Below are 17,179 nucleotides of genomic sequence, written 5' to 3' on the forward strand. Positions count from 1 at the left end.
TCTTTTTTTTACGTACACATCGATCTCACATTACAACCTGCTTGCACAATGGGTATCAACCTGTTGAGAGAAGGGGAGTTTTTTTGCTTCTATTAGACGCGATACACCATAGGGGAACAGCGTCGAGTTTTTTCGATCGACAAAAAATCACCCTGCATCGGATCGCTCGAACACAAGTGCAATTAATACCTGTATCGTTCCTAATGTCAAAGCTCACACACACACACACACGCGCGCGCGCGCGCACACACACACACACACAAATCTAGGATTTGCACCTAGAATTCAGCGATTTATTTTTAGCGTAAAAATAACAATACTTTCCCCGTTTATGACTCCTCCACGTTTTTTTTTTTTTTTAAACAAAAAAGTTAATCCTAAAAATAAGCTTGAGAGTTGCAATTTACGTTGCGATAAATGCACCATCGGTCGCGCAGAGCCTTCCTCTTTGATGCTCAATGTTTTTGTTGTTAAATAAAAAAAAAATATACGGGGGATAATTTTTTCCGAATGTAACCCTTTACCGTTACGTTGCAAAAAACGCGTGCCTCCTCAATCTTGCTGATGCTTTTTCTTTCGACCAATGGCGAAGGTACACGGAGGATTATCCGTTCTTGCGTGGTACGGGCAAGCTTCTGAGGGCACTTAAAAAACTGTGGACGCCGACAATCCAAGGCCCTGAATACTTTCTATTGCTGAAAAGATGCGCGAAGAAAGGGTTGAAAAAGTCCAGGTATCCGGTCGCTAATCTTCGTCTAACCCACGCGGATGGTTTTTTTACCTCGACAATGGGACCGTTTCTTCTTCGCTCAACTCGATTTGCTACGGATTTAGCCTGCAAATGTGTTGGCGAGAGGAAAAAAGAACGTTTGGAACCGAAATTTTTGCGCGTGTTAGGCCATTTCGCTCTTTGCTTCGTCGGAAAGTTTGCGAGAAAAACTACAAGAATTTCTTCGCTCAAAGGAACCGTCTCTTAATGAAAAAAATATCCCATCTTTGAGGCATTTATGAGGCATCGTTTCCTCCATCGAGGATGTAATTCTCTTCAATCCATTTGCATCACAGCTTCATTCAGCTTGTATTTATATACGAGTGGTTTATCAAATCGTTCGCATGTTGTACCGATTAAAAATATTTACTATTCGAGTTCGCGATGCGAACGAGTTAATCGAAACGGGACGACGCTGTAGACGGTCGTTCGAACACAGCCACATCTTTGTCAAGTATCCGTGAGGGAACGAGTAAGCGAGGCATACGTAAATAGGATGAGGCATTTGGAATGATCGAACGCATTTGGAAGAATCCATAAAAATACTCGTGAAGCATGCAGGACGTCATGGGGTTCGTAGCCACCCTCGCGCAAACTGCCACCGTTCCTTCCCTCATCGGTGTACAATCCCACCCCTTGCCAAATCAGAAATCTGCCGCTTCCATCTCGTCCCGGCAGCGATGGCTGATGCTCCTCGCATCGTGGAAAAAGAACACATCGGCACGGGCATTACCGTTTTTCTCTCCCGTTTCTTCTCGTCGATCGATCATTTCGCTGGGCCGAGACGGCCACGATGACTAACAACAATGGCGAATCGGGAACGCAAGGACGGACACAGAGGAAAACGAGAGGAGGCTTGGGTGCCTCGCAATTTGCGTGGGACGACGGTAAATGGGACATACCTATCGAGACAGACTTCGTCTACGTGGGTTACATACATGCGTATAGATACTTCCATTAAATCACCGATCAAAATATAGGTACAGATTCCAATATCAATAATACGATTTCCTCGTATTTCGAGTATTTCAATGGGAAATGAACGTGTCCGTCGTTTAATAATATGGACAAAAAAATACGCAAAAATTAACAAATAATGAAATGAATTGAACTGGATATGAAGTGTAAATGTGTGCTCTACACGTATGTACATCTTACGATCTTAGGATTTAAACATGCGAGATTTAGATAAAGGTATCCGGGAGGACAGAAGAACTAGCATCGTTTGTCAGTAAGTAAACAATATATATTTTTCATTATCGTTATTGCTAAGGCACTTGTTACCATTATAAAAATGTATACGTCACAAATTATTGCCAATGAGCATATTTAAATACTGATATTAAACTAATTCCTTCTCATAGCATAATCTCAGATATTATAGATATGTCCGCCCAAGGAGGATTCTTGCTGATTTATTTTCATTTTTCTGTTTCTGTTATTCGACTGTTATTGACAAAACGCTTTTCACCCTCGTGAAGTAGCACGTATTTTATTTCTTTTTTTTTTTTTTGTTTTTTTTCCTCCACGTTAACTCAAAGGCACTTCTGCTGGAGGCCCCCCTACCTCCCTCCCCCCCCCCTCCTCCTTACCTCTCTGCCCGCCACTGAACGTAACAATTAAATGGAGTTTAAACTAAAAGCAAGATACGGTATGGTAATATTAATATTATCGTTAACTAGCAATAAAAATAATACATTATATCTATCTGACTTGACACGCCTGGAAGCTATCGCATCGAAAGTAACGCAACGTCAGTTTCACGATTCTCGTTAACGATGGTAACTTTCCTGGATCGCGCTCGAGAATGAGTATTTGTATGTAATACAAACTTCACGCTACGATCGAGCATAATATACCATTGAACAGAAAACATAGCAGACACTGATAATAGGAAAGAAGATTTTGTGCCTTTTGACAAGGTTAAGATTGTGTGTACAATCAAACATATAAACTTTCGACATCAACCTCACAAGCCACGAGCGTCTTCTTTTACAGGTTACAGTATCGCTACGTAGGAATTTCTGATATCTCAGTGCGACAAAGAATCGAGTGAAACGATGATATCGCGCCAGATATTTTAAACAATTGTACAAATTGTTATTAATTTAATTTTAATGCCGATAATATGAAGCGTCTACCATGTTTTATGTCTCTGCGCGTAATTACTATACAGCGATCGCTTTCCAAGTTTCAGTCAAATGATACAAATAGTAACACAAATATCGAATGAATATTACATAATCGTTTTATTACTTCATTAAAAAAGTAAAAAGAGGTCGAATACTCGCGCCAGTCGTACAACTACAGTTGTAACAATAAAAAGATGAAAACCAAGCGTGCGAACAACCATAGAAACAAAAATCTAACTCGCGTCTCCAGGACTTTTCCTTGCTGCGAGAAAAGACAGAGGAGAGCTTATAGCTTTTCTTTTCATCTTTTCTTCTCACGTTTTCTTTTTTCTTTCTTTTTTCTTAAATTTATCAGCTTACAAACTCATACTCAACAAACGACCGCTATTGGCAGACGTAACTATGACGATTCAATTCAAAAATGATTAAGAAGACAACGTTAACAACGTTAATTTCAGTTATTCTCGAGAAAAATAAAATCTCCTTTTTCGTGTACTTTCAACCGCAAAAAAGAAACAAAAGTAAAACATGAAATAAATCAGTCGGATAAAATTAACGTGATCGTTATCTCTGACGCAGAGCACTTATCAACGTTATCGCCGCATTATTTCAACAAAAGAAAGTTACGTCAATCTAGGCTTTTTTTTTCTTTTCTTCGTTCTTTTTTCCTTCTTTCTTCTTCATTCTTTCCTTCTTTTGTGACATGTGCATACTCTTCAGCTGCCATGTAATTAAATACAGATATACGCATGTTGTCTCCTCTTTACCGTGTCGCTTTGATTACTGCGTTGTTTCGCGAAAAAACGATTACAAGATCAACGGCCTCTTTTTTTTTTTTTTTTTCCTTCGACGTTCTACTCCCAAAAGCAACAAGAAGTAAGAACGCGAAAAATCCTTAAGACTAAAAATATTCAAAGATACTCTATAAATATCATATACTCTCGTTTTTGTAATCTCGATTATAACGTATGTATGTAGTATAAAATGTAAGAGAATTTTACAATCTAACAATGATTTGAGAATACCAATAACTGCAATTCGTAACAAGTATAGACTTTACATATAAAAAAAATATATATATATATATATCCATTTTATGTTCCCCTCTTCAAAATATTTAAAAGGGTCTAAAAATGTGTTTGCTTAGTTTAACAATTACCACATGTTCATATAAACATCTCGTATAGGCGGACGGTTATTGCTTGAAAAGACAACGATCAATATTGTCACTCTCTTCGATTGCAAAGAAAAGGCACTTCGTTTAAGCATATCGCTTGTAAAGTAGTCTGAACATTATCGGTACTCGATTGCAGTGTATATATATATGTGTGTGCGTATATAGATATATACGGGGTGCGAAAAAAATAGGTGGCCAAACTTTGGTACCTACTCTATTAAAATCGAAAAATGTCTACAACTTGGGAAAGAAGAATTTTCCGATGAATGTTTACTCGACCCTTTTTGTTCCTTAGACACGGTAGAACACAATACCAAAGTTTGACCATCTGTTTCTTTGACACCGTGCATATACTTTGGACGCACGATTCTGTTTCGAATCTGAATCATACACGTAACACGATTTGTTCCGTATGCCAACCTCAAAGTATAGACAAGTGTCCGTTTGTTAAAAATGCTTCGATACTTTTAGACGCCGTTGCTTCCATAAAGATCGTATAAAGATAACACCGCTACATAAATCGACAAATATCGATTTATCGAACATTATACCCTCATTTGTATATATTGATATAAAGATTTCATAATAATTGCACTTCGTTCTCGTTTCATTTCACGAGTTGACAAACTCCGTGAACACAGCAGGTATGGTGTTTCTTCTCTTGTTAAATTTAAATCACACGCGAGATCCATGATCGTAAAAAAATCTGATATGTCATGATATCAGATTTCTCTTGTAAACCAACATGGTATAAATATAATTAAACAACAAGTTACTTGTCTACTATTGGGAAATATCATCAAGCTTTCTTCGTTCATTGCGTTCTCCTTCATTGGCCCGAACGATACGAACATTAAATAATGTATTATCCATAATATTCAGTCCTCTTTCTCGCTCTCTGTCATACGATGCTTTAGTATAGGAATACAAACTTATATACAAAATGTTGGAGGCAAATGCACTCACACACGCATACAAACATACAAACATTCAAGTAATTCAAACAAATCAGTAAGAGAGAAAGAGAAAGAGCCGAATACACATTTTCATTAACATGCAAGATGCCCTAAAAATCTTCAAATATAACGTCAAAGATCGTATTCTCCATCCAACAATTCCAATTGTTCTACGCAACAGGTGGCAAAAGAAAAGTGATAAGAAAACTCGTTCCACGAGAAGCCTCAACGATAATTACGGCCTGCTCAACACTCTCAATTCCTCAGGAAGACTCAACAAGCCTGCCATAAACACTAGATTTTAAGGCTTCGAATTTCACACTATTCTTTACCACCTCTCATCCGTTCAACAAACATGACGCATAACAAGAAATTCGTGATATACAGCTCAATAAGAAGTGTACAATCTTTCGAATTATCGTTCATATTTCTAGGACATCCCGTAAATGTTTCTGTATGCACATTTCTTTATATACGTTGAGCATAGCGCGTTTTGCAATTCAGTTTCATTCGACTTAAACTTTAAAATTTTTCTCGTCCACGTGCGTTTCTATCTTTTTCTTTTTTTTGTTTTTTTTTTTTGTTTTTTTTATGGAATTATCGTTGCTTTACTGATAAGATCCTTTAGAATCGTTCCATTCAGTTTTGTATCGTATTGAAATTGCAATTTTTTTTTTTTTTTCCTTTTTAACGAATCGATTTCATAAATTGCTTGCCTGTCATAGACAATTCTTTCCTCCATATTACAGCCATGTCAGCACGTTTTCAGGTTTTGTCGTATTAGGGTTTATCAACGATTGCACGTCGTCCAATATGTCGCTGCTAAAATCTTCGCTCAGCTAAAAACGAAATTACAAACACGTGAATATACGAATATTCGCAACAACCCTTGCAACTACATTTATCACATTGAGAGATTTAACAAGTACCTGCAACGATGGAACAAGATCGTCGGTCGAATCGATGTTATCGCTCAGAGTGGAGAGATCTGGGGTCTCCATGGGTGCGCCACCATCTGCGAAAGAGAAAAGCTTTTAATTTTACCGTTACGAAACGGGTGCAAAGTTTATGGTAAACGAGTCGTTGTCTCTTCCTGCGTGAGACATCGCATACAAGAACACCTCTTACCGCTTGTACCGTCCATGTTATCGTCGATATTTGCAAGAAAATCTTCCGGCGTGTGAGGAAGAGAATAAGCAGAACCGAGTCCCAGACCGCTGTCCGCGCTTTCCTGACGCGCATGTTGCTCGTTGATCCCTGATAAAAATGGGTCCATGGCGGCGTCGGTGGTGCTCTGTCGAAGCATCAACTCTTGCTGCAAGACGTGAATGATCGCGCATTTATTATCGCACGGACAAGAGGCGATCAATCGAACACGAGCAAGCAACAGTTCTCACCTGACGTATAATTTCCTGTTGCCGTTGTTTCAGACGCTCGCGTTCCATCTGTAGCGACTGGAGACGAAGTTTCTGTTGACACGCCTGCAATGTTTGATTACTCTGAATACCACCGCCGGTGGGCTGTTGAAGCCAACTTTGTGGTAACATGGCACCTGAAGTCGGAGGCCTTTGCAGATGCGTGGCTGAAATGAGAAAAACAGCGCGGCTAGAACACCCGACGAAGTATGAAAATGAAAGACTCGAGACTCTTAAGAAGCGATCTTTGGCAACAACTTACGCGATAAGAAAAAAAAGAAAAAAAAGAGAGAGAAACTTACGGATTCTTGGATCGAACCACGAAGTGGTGCGTGTCTGATGATTAATAAAGTAGATTTCTCCTTCGGGAGTACGCGCTTGCTCCCATCCGTCAGGCAATGGACCTAGAGAATTAGTGGCGCCGGTCGTGGATTTCCCATTGTCGACGGCGGCAGCCGCGGCCGCCACGTTCGCCGCGGCCGCTGTTTTTCGTGGATCCTCCCATGTCGTGGTTCGCGTCAGGTGGCTGGAAAATAAAATTATAACACGTTCAGACGTCGTGCTATTTTGCACGTATAGCGTGGTGGCCCCGTGCAGAAACTGAATACGCCACAGCAACGTACAGTTATCCACATATAGTAGGCGCATTCTAAAAATAGTTCCATTCAAAAGACGACGCGAAGGAGTAACCAGCAGGCGCCTTGGCGGTAGTTAAACGCACGAGTTTCCAACAGCATCGAATAAAACGTGTGAATTTCAAGAAATTTCCCTCGACCATCGATTTGTATAATATTGTACCACGTCCACGTCACGATCTCGTCGTCAATAAGGAACGACAGATGAACGCGTCATTTAATTCGCAGAAACGATCAGTCTTCTTTTTATTTATCCGTCGCGTGGTAGGTGGCGGAATCGAAGAATTGAGAAAGAAAGACAGTGGCACGAAATACACGATAATTCGAACGTGCATCACGATCGTATTTTCAACGATCGTTTCGCGGAAAACAAAAGGCTGTATGTATATCGTGTTTCTTTCTGAACTACCCGTTTTGAGAAGTTACCGAAACACACGACCGATCTGTGACTGAACGATGCTACGTGGGTCCTTGAAATGGATAGCCGTGTCTTCGATCGTTCAACTAATTCCTTCGGCTGAATAGGATCGAGGATCGTGGTTAATTAAATCGCAAATCGTCGAGAGACAGCGGTAGCAGTGGCGGCGACGGTGATAGCTTAGGACACGAGGACGTGATCGGAGTCGTGATCGTTTTGTCCGAAACGGCTTTACTTGCACGAAAACACTACGTCGTCGTTCTCTCTCTCGCTCTCTCTCTCTCTTTTGGGTCGACAAAAATAGCTGCTAATGGCTGTGATTGCCGATCTCCGTCGTCTCTCCTCTACCTAACGTATTTACCTTACTCACGTGTCATTTTTCAACCGGGGAGGAAGTGGAAAATACTACACCGTGCACAACCACCGCTCCTATTTACCATCGTGAAACGAATACCTTTGCGAACCGGCTACCATACCCGACTCCAAAGAAATTTTAGACAACGGGCGAACATGCGGCGCGCTTAAACACGACACCGATGGTTCGAGCTCCGAAAATTTTCCAACCGGGCCAATACGGACGTGTGTCGTGTCGCGCGAATGTCCAATCCCCGATCGATCCGCTCCTGTGACAGGTGAGCAAATTTCATCGGTGCAGTAGAAAGAGGTAAAACTGTCGAAACGGGAGCACGTTCTTATAATTCGAATAATTCGTCATGAGTTTCGAATCACCGATTCGCAGAGATATCGGATCGCTCGACATTTTGCCAAAAGTGTCGTTCCGTGGACGATGACTTAACGAGTCTTAAGTCATCGGGCGAGGGGGGGGCAGCAAACAAGTTGTCTAAATCCGCATCGGGACATGATATTTATCGTGTGTGCGTTACGTTGCGGTTCGCAGTATTTCCCGGCGAGAAACAAATCTCTTTACATACGGGTTAATAATACCCGTGGAACGGAACGCGTTTGACGTAGATTTTAACATTAAGAGCATTATCCAATCGGGATATATCTGATCGGGCGTGTTAAGCCGCGCCGTCGTTTCCCCCGAGATCCGTCGCCGTGCAGCTGCGGATCTCGAAAAGAATACGAGCAAAACACGGCGGCCTCTGGTCAATTCCTTCGACGCGATCTTCGGATAACAACGGGCGCGCGTGTGCGATCGAACCGCGAGACTTTCAAGTTCCCGCCTCGAGCTAGACAACAGAAAGAGTTGCCATCTCTCCAATTGCCCCGTGACTTTTCTCGAACATGACCCCTATCTCGTGGTCCAAAGAAATCTCCCCCCCCCTCCCCCCTCCCCCGTTGAAAATAACAGGAAAATCATATGGCTCTAATTATAGAGTAAGAAAGAGAGAGAGAGAGAATATTGAAAATCTATCGCCGAGAGGTGTGATCGGTGGCATAGCAAAATACAGAACGGCGGCGTGTTCCAAAAGCTACATGTCGCGGGTCTCTCCGGGAGCAGTTGGATGCGTTCCAAGAGAACCTGAGGTAGAGAGACAGAGAAAAGCGAGCGAACAACAACGAGAGAGAGAGAGAGAGAGAGAGAGAGAGGGAGAGAGGGAGGGAGAGACAGAGAGAGCTAGGTGACCGAGAGGCAAGAGTAGAGAAAGGAAAGAAGCGAGAAGAGGAAAAGAGGGAGAAGTAAGCAAGCAGACAAGCAAGCAAGCAAGCAAGCAAGGAAGCAAGCAAGCAAGCAAGCAAGCAAGCAAGCAAGCAAGCAAGCAAGCAAGCAAGCNAAGGAAGCAAGCAAGCAAGCAGGCAAGCTAGTAGGCGAACAGGCAACCAGGGAGCCGAGCAGGCAGCTCGAGAGCATTGGAGAATTACAAGAGGGTTTCTGTGTGGCGTACAGCATACGGACTACGATGTATTTTTACTCCGGACATCACGGCGCCGGACAACTCGTAAATAGACACTCTCGCACCGAGGCTCTCTTTCGCTTGCTTGCTCTTCTCTCCCGTCGTCGTCGTCGTCGTCGTCGTCGTCGTCGTCCTCGTCGTCGTCCTCGTCGTCGTCCTCGTCGTCGTCGTTGTTGTCGTTGTTGTCGTCCTCGTCTTCGCGTTCGTAGTCGTCGTCGTACGATTCTCATTGCATCCTTTCAGTACTCTCTTCCTAACCATCTATCTCGAGAAACTAACAACAACAAGACTATGATCGATTTATCCGAAAAGATCGACTGTTTTAATGGCTTGACAAGAACAAAACCTCTCGGCGTAAATAATGCTGTGAAGTATTCCTCCTCGTCGCAGCGTTTCGAAAATTGAAGCGACCTCTTTGTTTCGGAGTTGAGCGTACGAAACGTCAATAACGAGCATCGAACGCTCGATGCGAGACAGCGCGAGAAAGCAAAGGCCTCTTTGAATGAACGGAACCTACGAGTTCAGACACAACACCGGGCGGTGTACCAATTGAGGATCTTCGCTTCGGGAGTATATAAATTGTAGTTACAGAAGCACATACGCAGCGAATGAAACACCGGCCGCATCCAGCAAAAATACAAAAACCTACAGATATGAAACGACACGATCACGTGTATAAACAAAAAAATCTGCAAACATCGCAGTGATTAGCAGTAACGTAGAAACACTGTAACAGTTTTCTAATTGATGTGTCGTAAAATTCCCGCAACCGCTCGGATCGGCCGAAGCGATAAGTTATTCAATCGGCTGACAAAACATCGTAAATCGGCCGGAGAAACAAAATGACGAAGGGGAACAGAGAGCAGAAAGTTGGTGTTGTGTTGGTCGGTTGGACGGTTTAATAGTCGGATGGTTTAATGGCGATGCGGCGAAGGAAGCGGCGAGAGCGAATCTCGGCTCGGAGGACGTTCGATTCGCCTTGAACTTTCGATACATTCGTGGTATTCCCCGGAGATTTGTCCTCCTATCTGGCGTTCGCGTTCGCGCAACGCGAGAGACTCTCTCGTCCACGGTCTACAGGTGTGTCTACGGGGTCTTTAGCCTGGCCGTAGTGGCCGAGTAAAAACCTCCGCGGCGATCCTTACGCGAACGTCTCGGGCGTTATAACGCCGTTTGCGGAAAAGAGCACGACCTACTCCCCGTTCGGTGGAAAACATCGATTGCTATATAACCAACGTGCGCATAATATGACCGATGGAACTGCAACGCGTGGTGCGCGCTCGCTCGCGCGCGCGCGCGCGCGCACACACGCATACACGCGAGCGCGCGTTTGTAATACAAATAGATCGAACGTGACGCGCGCGTAAAATAAAGTCTGCCGTGTGTCGTTTATCTCGCGTTTTTAGCTCTCCTCGCGTCACGAATGTTATTTATCGTTCTGTTACCTTTCGCTTATCGAGAGGAACGTCTTTCGAGAGACACGGGCAGCAGGCACACCAAATGAGAAACGGATTATTCTCATTCGACACGCCACGGAAATGTGGCCGTTTCACGAGCAATCAGCACATAGTTGCCACTTGAATTTCTCGAATAGTTCTCCTCTCCGTGTGTTTCTTTCTCCTCTGCCTTTTTTCACTCTGCCTTCTCCTTTTTATCTTTACTGTCTTTTTTCTTTTCTTTTCCAGATAAAAGCTTGAAACACACGGGACCGACCGAGAGAGATAAAACATCGGGCACGACCGAAAGGAAAAAAACCGGTGGAAAACGCGTGTCCGTGTTGTCCGAACTGACCCTGAACACAACAGGATGCCGATGTCGCGCGCACGCGCGCAACTTTCACTACATTCGAAAATGCATAACTAAACGTCCTCGAAATGAATTTACGAGTAAAACGGCACGGAATACGTCGGTTCTCGTATTGCCGGTCGATTCCAACGAGCGGCCTCGCGGTTGTTATCGACGAGTTCGCAAGAGATTCCACAGGTTCGCACGAGGAAGTAGCCGCGAATCAATTGCCATTAGCATCATCAACTCAAGCCGCGCGATTACACCTCGCGTGTAACAGTATTTTCGATTCCTCGACCATTTCGAGCGCGGGCGTAGCTTATTACTCGCCCGATCGCCAGCAGCCTGGAATAGAAATATCGGCGTAGAAAAAAATGGGCATCGTGCGAGAGCCGAGCGACGAACGTGGGCTTTTCTGACGCGTAATACCCACTTTCGAAGCGATCTCTTTGTTCGCGCTACGCCCGATAGCGTAACCTTATTGGTAGGACGCGCATGTCCCAGACATTTTTGCGAAATTTCAGGAATACGTAAAACTCGGAGCAGAGCTATCGTTATCAGTTGGCAGAGATGAAACGAGATTCTATTCAGGCTCTACTTCCTTGAACTATAGAACTTCGAAAAAAAATACAAGATTACGCAACCGTTCCACCTTGTGGCTCGATTTTTCAAACTCTCCAGGAACTTTACTCGAAAAGTCAGCCCGCCAAAAATAAATCTGAAGAGAAACGAACGAACGAACGAACGAACGAACGAACGAACTCGAGTGAAGGAGTGGCCACAGCATTGTTGGTGAAACGAGCACGACAAACGAGATCCGTTTGGAGCAAACAAGAGGCCGAAGAGGGCCGTTTAGATTCCACGGATAAAACGTGATTCTACTCTCTGGTGACTAATGTTTCGTCAAATTGTACAGTTGACGGAAAACCTTGGACGCCTGGCTCGTCTCGTGTCTCGTGCGTTTACCTGGCGGCGAAACGTGGTTCTCGTAGCTGGCAACAGATCTCTTGTTCGAGGTAGTAGTGCGCGTCGATGAAACGCGAAGAGAAAAACAGAAAAAAAGAAAAGGAACGAAGAATGATCCCTCCCCGCTGGTTCGTGTTTAGTTTCGTTTCGTTTCGTTTCGACAGAACACCGTTGCTCCTCCTCGCTGGTATGTAATACGCGAACCTAGCTAACGGGATCGACGTATAACATTATACGAGGCGAGGCGGTAACAACGCGCGTGCTGCGCGTCGATCGCGCGGTAAACGAAAAATCCAAAAAAAGATCCCGACGAACGCTTCTACGATATTATATTGGTCGAATCGCGTGAAATTTCGCGTTCACAGGGGAACTCGGCTGTGATACCAGCGTCGTCGCTTTTTTTCTCGTTATTTTCTCTTGGCGCAATATAGAACACGCGGAGGATAAGGCGACGACGGAGAAAGGGGGGGAACGAGGCGAAACACTTCCTAGAAGGATTCAAAGAATCAGTTTGTTCGCGACTCGAATCGCACGTTTCAATTACGCAAATTAGATTCTAATAAGTCCCGCTTCTGGATAAGATCCAAAAAGCTCGGCGAGAGACGGGCCAGAGGTAATTGGACGAACGCGGCTGAGAAGAGAGAAGAGGGAATAAGAGAGAAGACACGGGTGCCGTCACGGCAGTCATTACTGCATAATACAACAACCGTGCGGCTGTTGGTTGGCTGCACTTCTTTTACCATCGGCCATTACCACCGAGCGACTCTACTCGCGGCCGCTCTGTTACGTCTCGTCTATCGACAACAGAGAGAATGCCATTGCTTTTTCTCGTTTCACGGACGATAATTCATAGTACCACTGGCGCACGGCAATTATTACTACACCCTACTGAACGATTAGACGATATATATATATATATATATGTATTTAACGTTGGATCGAACGCAGTTGGAATATACCATAAACCGATCAGAGAGAGAGAGAGAGAGAGAGAGGGAGGGAGAGAAGCGCGAGCCGAGAAACGCGATTAACCATCGTCGATACAAGGCTGCTCTCAAGCAAACGTAATTACGAGCGCCAAGCCGCTCCTTTCTTTTCTTTACCTTTTCCATATCCCTGCTTCCTGCATTGCAAATGATCGCGTTACCGATACCTACCACCGATTGACAAAAGGTTTTCCCTTTCGCAGAAACGGAAACAAACAGTTTCTCGCAGGAGATGCGTTTTAAAAAACAATGTTTCAAAGATTCACGCGCGAGTCTTTTCTTTAAAAACGTATTCGTGGTTAAAGTTGGGAAGGGAATCCTTTTAGAAACGTACGGAACGAACGGCGTTACGAACGTTAAAGAAGTTACGGTTAAAAAAGATAGACGGGAGAGATTGTCTAATTACGTTTTTACGTAACATTTCGATGGGACTCGCTGGCTCGCGAGCAATTATTAAGGACGATACATACCAGGAACGATTAAATAACGATTAACGAGAAAGGCCAGAACAGTCGTAAAATACGCATAAACGAGAAACGTTTTATCGAAAAATCGGCCGATTACGGTGACGATACCTATCGACGAGTTCTACAACTTTCACGATGCTATCTCGAGCAAAGGCACGATGTCCATTCGAGTTTCACACGTCGAAATCGCAGAACGTAAATGAAAACGATTTCCCTGAAAGAGATCTTAAGGGGAACGACGACGTCGATCCTGATTATACAGCTTTCGAGCTTGTCGGGTATGATTTACAGGGTATCATTTACAGTACACCTGGAAATTTTCATTTAGTTGAGTAAGGCACTGGCGTTTATTGTCTCAGTGAAATAAAAATGAAAGTCGAAGAAAATCCGGAGAGGGACGGAAGGAGAGAAGGGAACGGGTATCTGGTGGAGAAAAAAATGAAAAGGGACATGAATGAAAAATTCTCACGAACGGTGAATTGCAAATTCTCAGTATTCCGAAAACCTAGCCTAACGAGCATTCATTCTCACGAACTTTTAGCGGCAGGTAGAATTCGCAGGTAAAACAGGAATAGACGAGACACGTATAGTAAGTTCAGGTAAAAACTTTCTGAAAGAAAACGCACAGAGGACTTCTCGGAGTTCTTTTCCACCTTCTCTGTAAATCTCTCCCGTTCCTCCCGTTCGCAGAGAAGAAAAGGAGAGAAGAAAAAGACGAGACGGAGGAGAGCGAGATGACAATACTTGGAAACGAGGCGAAGAACAATACCGACTAAAGCGAATGAAAGCCCTTTCAGAGAGGCGAACGGTTGAAAGGAAGACATTGATGAATATTTACAAAAGCACACAGGTACAACTGAATGAACGAGAATCCCCTCGGCAGCAAGTATAATCGTTATCGACGAGCAGAAGCAAAGCGTATCGATTATCGCGGGGATATCTCTACGTGACATCAGCCACTCGATCAACGAAATCGTAATCAGGCGTGGACGAAGCAAACAAGAAAGAAAGTGTAACACGGTCGCGATCGATCGATGCCGAGGAAAACATGTAAACTCAAAGAAACTGAACGCGGCGATACTATACGGCGAACCTATATAGATATAATGCTTTAAATTTTTGTTACCACATCGAAAATCATTTTCCTCGCGGGGAAGATATTTCTCTATAAAGAGAACGAGCCAAACTTGGCTAGATGTACGATCTCTGAAAACTGTCTTCGTCACGAAAATCGTGGAAGATTGAGAATTGAACGCGAAGACTCGAGAAAATGAAAAAAAGACGTGAAAAGTGGGTGGAAGGAAGCGCACGGAGGAGGCGACAAAGCAGGCGAAGAACGTTTCCCACGACAGGTGACACGTGGGAATCTTAGCGACAGCGCAGGTGGATCAGGTTAAACGAGTGAGACGGAAAAGAGAAGGAGAAGGGGACTGGCAGAGATATCGAGTAGGCGGCTCGAGGGATTGACAAAGAAAACCGAGCTAAGAAAAAGACGAGACGACGGGATCAACGGCGGGGACAAGAAGGATACACGAACGGTCGGCAGTGGGGAGAGCCGAGAAATGGAGGAACGAAGAACAACGATGAGTAATCCGAGGTGGTGATAAAGACAGTAACGGCCTTGAGGTATGTGAGGGACCGCAACACACGACGAAAATGCGAACCAACCAACCAACCAACCAACCAACCAGCAGCAGTCGCGTACAACGGTGAACTGTTCCTATTCGGAGTAGGATTGTTTATTCAATGGTCACAGATAGGATCCACTTGGAGATGAGTCAATGATGTTGTGAAATGACTAAGAAAACGTCAGATCGATGTCGTCTGCTCTCATCCTTTTTCGTGTCTTCTGACTCGTCGTAAGGGGATCGGGCAAGCGTGAAACTAGCGTTTACCGAGAAAACCATAGAAGCTTCTCGTTCTTCATGAACGAGAGTTCTCTGTCGATAGATAACTAGTCAGGTTCCGTGCAATCATCTTGGAAAATTTTTCAGAAACCTGCGTGATTCGATCGATTAGTAATGAGAAAATACCCCCGGCCGGGTATAATGAATAGGAAGACGAATGTTGCGGGAATTAAGAAGAGAGGAAAGAGAAATTAGAGCAAAGTTCGAAAAGCGAACAAAAAAAGAAAAAAAAAGGAAAAAAGGGAGAAAGTGGACTCACTTGAGGAAGTAGATTTGTCCCTCGGGGGTGCGCGCCTGTTCCCATCCATGCGGCAGAGGACCTAGGTCGTCGACCGTACTGATGACGTCGTAACTGCGTTGCTTCTGGTGATGATGATGACGCGCGTGCGGCTGAGGCGCGTGCTGAGGCGCCTGCTGAGCCGAGGCGTAGGTTTGCTGAAGAGATGCCGGGCTGCTGTGGGCGCGAGGATGAGCAACGGTGAGGCTGGCAACGGCCGCGGCCGCGACTGCAGCCGCGGCCGCACCTGCAGCGTTCGATCCGGTACCAGTGGTGTTTCCACTTCCACCAGTAGCCGCACCTGCTGCTCCGGTAGCCGGTGTACCGGTCGCGTTACCACCGGGTGTTGGCCCGGCACCACCGACCGCCACCGCCGCGACCGCTGTACCGAACGCCGAATCTGCCGAATTCTCCCGGGAATGCGAAATCGAGGGACTCTTGCTACCAGTCGACGGTGGATTAAAGAAGGAATCTGGTAGATTGCGCATGCGCAGTGGCACTTGCAGCGGACGCTTCGAGTCTGGCTTCAGGACGCTGTCGAACAGCGCTTGTAGATCCGATTCTGAATTCTGATCGATTCTTACTACCAGATTACTCTTCGACAACTGGTCCACGTCCTGGTTCAGCGCCATTTTGGATCACGCACTCTACGCGCCTCGGCTGTGTCTTCTCTCTCTCTCTCTCTCTCTCTCTCTCTCTCTCTCTCTCTCTCTCTCTCTCTCTCTCTTTCTCTCTCTCTCTTTCTCTTTCCTCGTATCCTGTACACTCTGCTGCTACCTTTCGTTCTTCTTTGGTTTCCTCTCTCTCTCTTTCTTATACTCTTCTTTCCTCCTTTCCGTCTTCTCGCCTATCCTATCTGTTTCCTGTCCTTTTCTTTCGTCACCGTCGTTCCAAATCTTCTTCCCACCTCTGTCCCTCTCCGTTTATGCTACGCTTGCTCTTCTATGATACACCTATGGGCATTCGTACACAGTGCACCACCAGTCTCTTCTCTATTTGACCTGTACACCACACAGGCTCGCTCTCTTCCGTCACTCCTCGATCCCTCAACAACGCGATAGCCTCTTCTCTTTTCCACCTGCGCGTTTCGCGAGAAACAACAAAACAAGCAGGACAATGCCGCCGCCGCCGCCACCGCCACCGCCGCCGCCGTCGTCGTCGCCGTTGTTGTCGTCGTCGTCGTCGTCGTCGTCGTCGCTGCCGCTTTCGTATTAACTATCACAAGGTCCCCTTGTAATACTACCTTTGACAGTACCCTCAAGTTCCTCGATGAGTAATGTCTCCTCTACCTCTTACCATGGAATCGCGCACCAGGAGAAATCGACTCGTTTTGCTAGCCGGCCGTCTAGCAAACGAGTGCTAACGTTCACCGTGCGTGGACACGCGATTACGTACAAGGAGTAGAAACTCCGATGTATTCAACTGATGCT

General features: G+C 44.8%; 1 protein-coding gene across 1 annotated transcript; it reads right to left on the reverse strand.

Moving 5' to 3' along the window:
• Window positions 1-1,993: 1,993 nt before the first annotated feature.
• On the reverse strand, window positions 1,994-17,147 carry LOC122528221 (transcriptional coactivator YAP1-A). Its single transcript, XM_043653123.1, has 6 exons — window positions 15,732-17,147; window positions 6,752-6,975; window positions 6,432-6,616; window positions 6,163-6,349; window positions 5,964-6,049; window positions 1,994-5,873 (listed from the first exon to the last, which is right to left on the reverse strand). The coding sequence occupies exons 1-6, from the start codon at window positions 16,379-16,381 to the stop codon at window positions 5,778-5,780; spliced, it is 1,428 nt and encodes a 475-aa protein (XP_043509058.1). The 5' UTR covers window positions 16,382-17,147; the 3' UTR covers window positions 1,994-5,777.
• Between the last annotated feature and the right edge of the window lie 32 nt (window positions 17,148-17,179).

This window comes from Frieseomelitta varia, unplaced genomic scaffold (genome assembly GCF_011392965.1).
Source record: "Frieseomelitta varia isolate USP_RPSP 00005682 unplaced genomic scaffold, Fvar_1.2 scaffold_247, whole genome shotgun sequence".
Classification (NCBI taxonomy): domain Eukaryota; kingdom Metazoa; phylum Arthropoda; class Insecta; order Hymenoptera; family Apidae; genus Frieseomelitta; species Frieseomelitta varia.

What these genes read in the sequence shown, in the direction of transcription:
- LOC122528221 (XM_043653123.1), bottom strand. Translation starts at nt 16,381, where the DNA reads ATGGCGCTGAACCAGGACGTGGACCAGTTGTCGAAGAGTAATCTGGTA. An exon ending in GTGGTTCGATCCAAGAATCC is followed by an intron (nt 6,617 to 6,751) that starts GTAAGTTTCTCT and finishes TTCTCATTTCAG; the next exon opens with CCACGCATCTGCAAAGGCCT. An exon ending in ATCTTGTTCCATCGTTGCAG is followed by an intron (nt 5,874 to 5,963) that starts GTACTTGTTAAA and finishes TTTCGTTTTTAG; the next exon opens with CTGAGCGAAGATTTTAGCAG.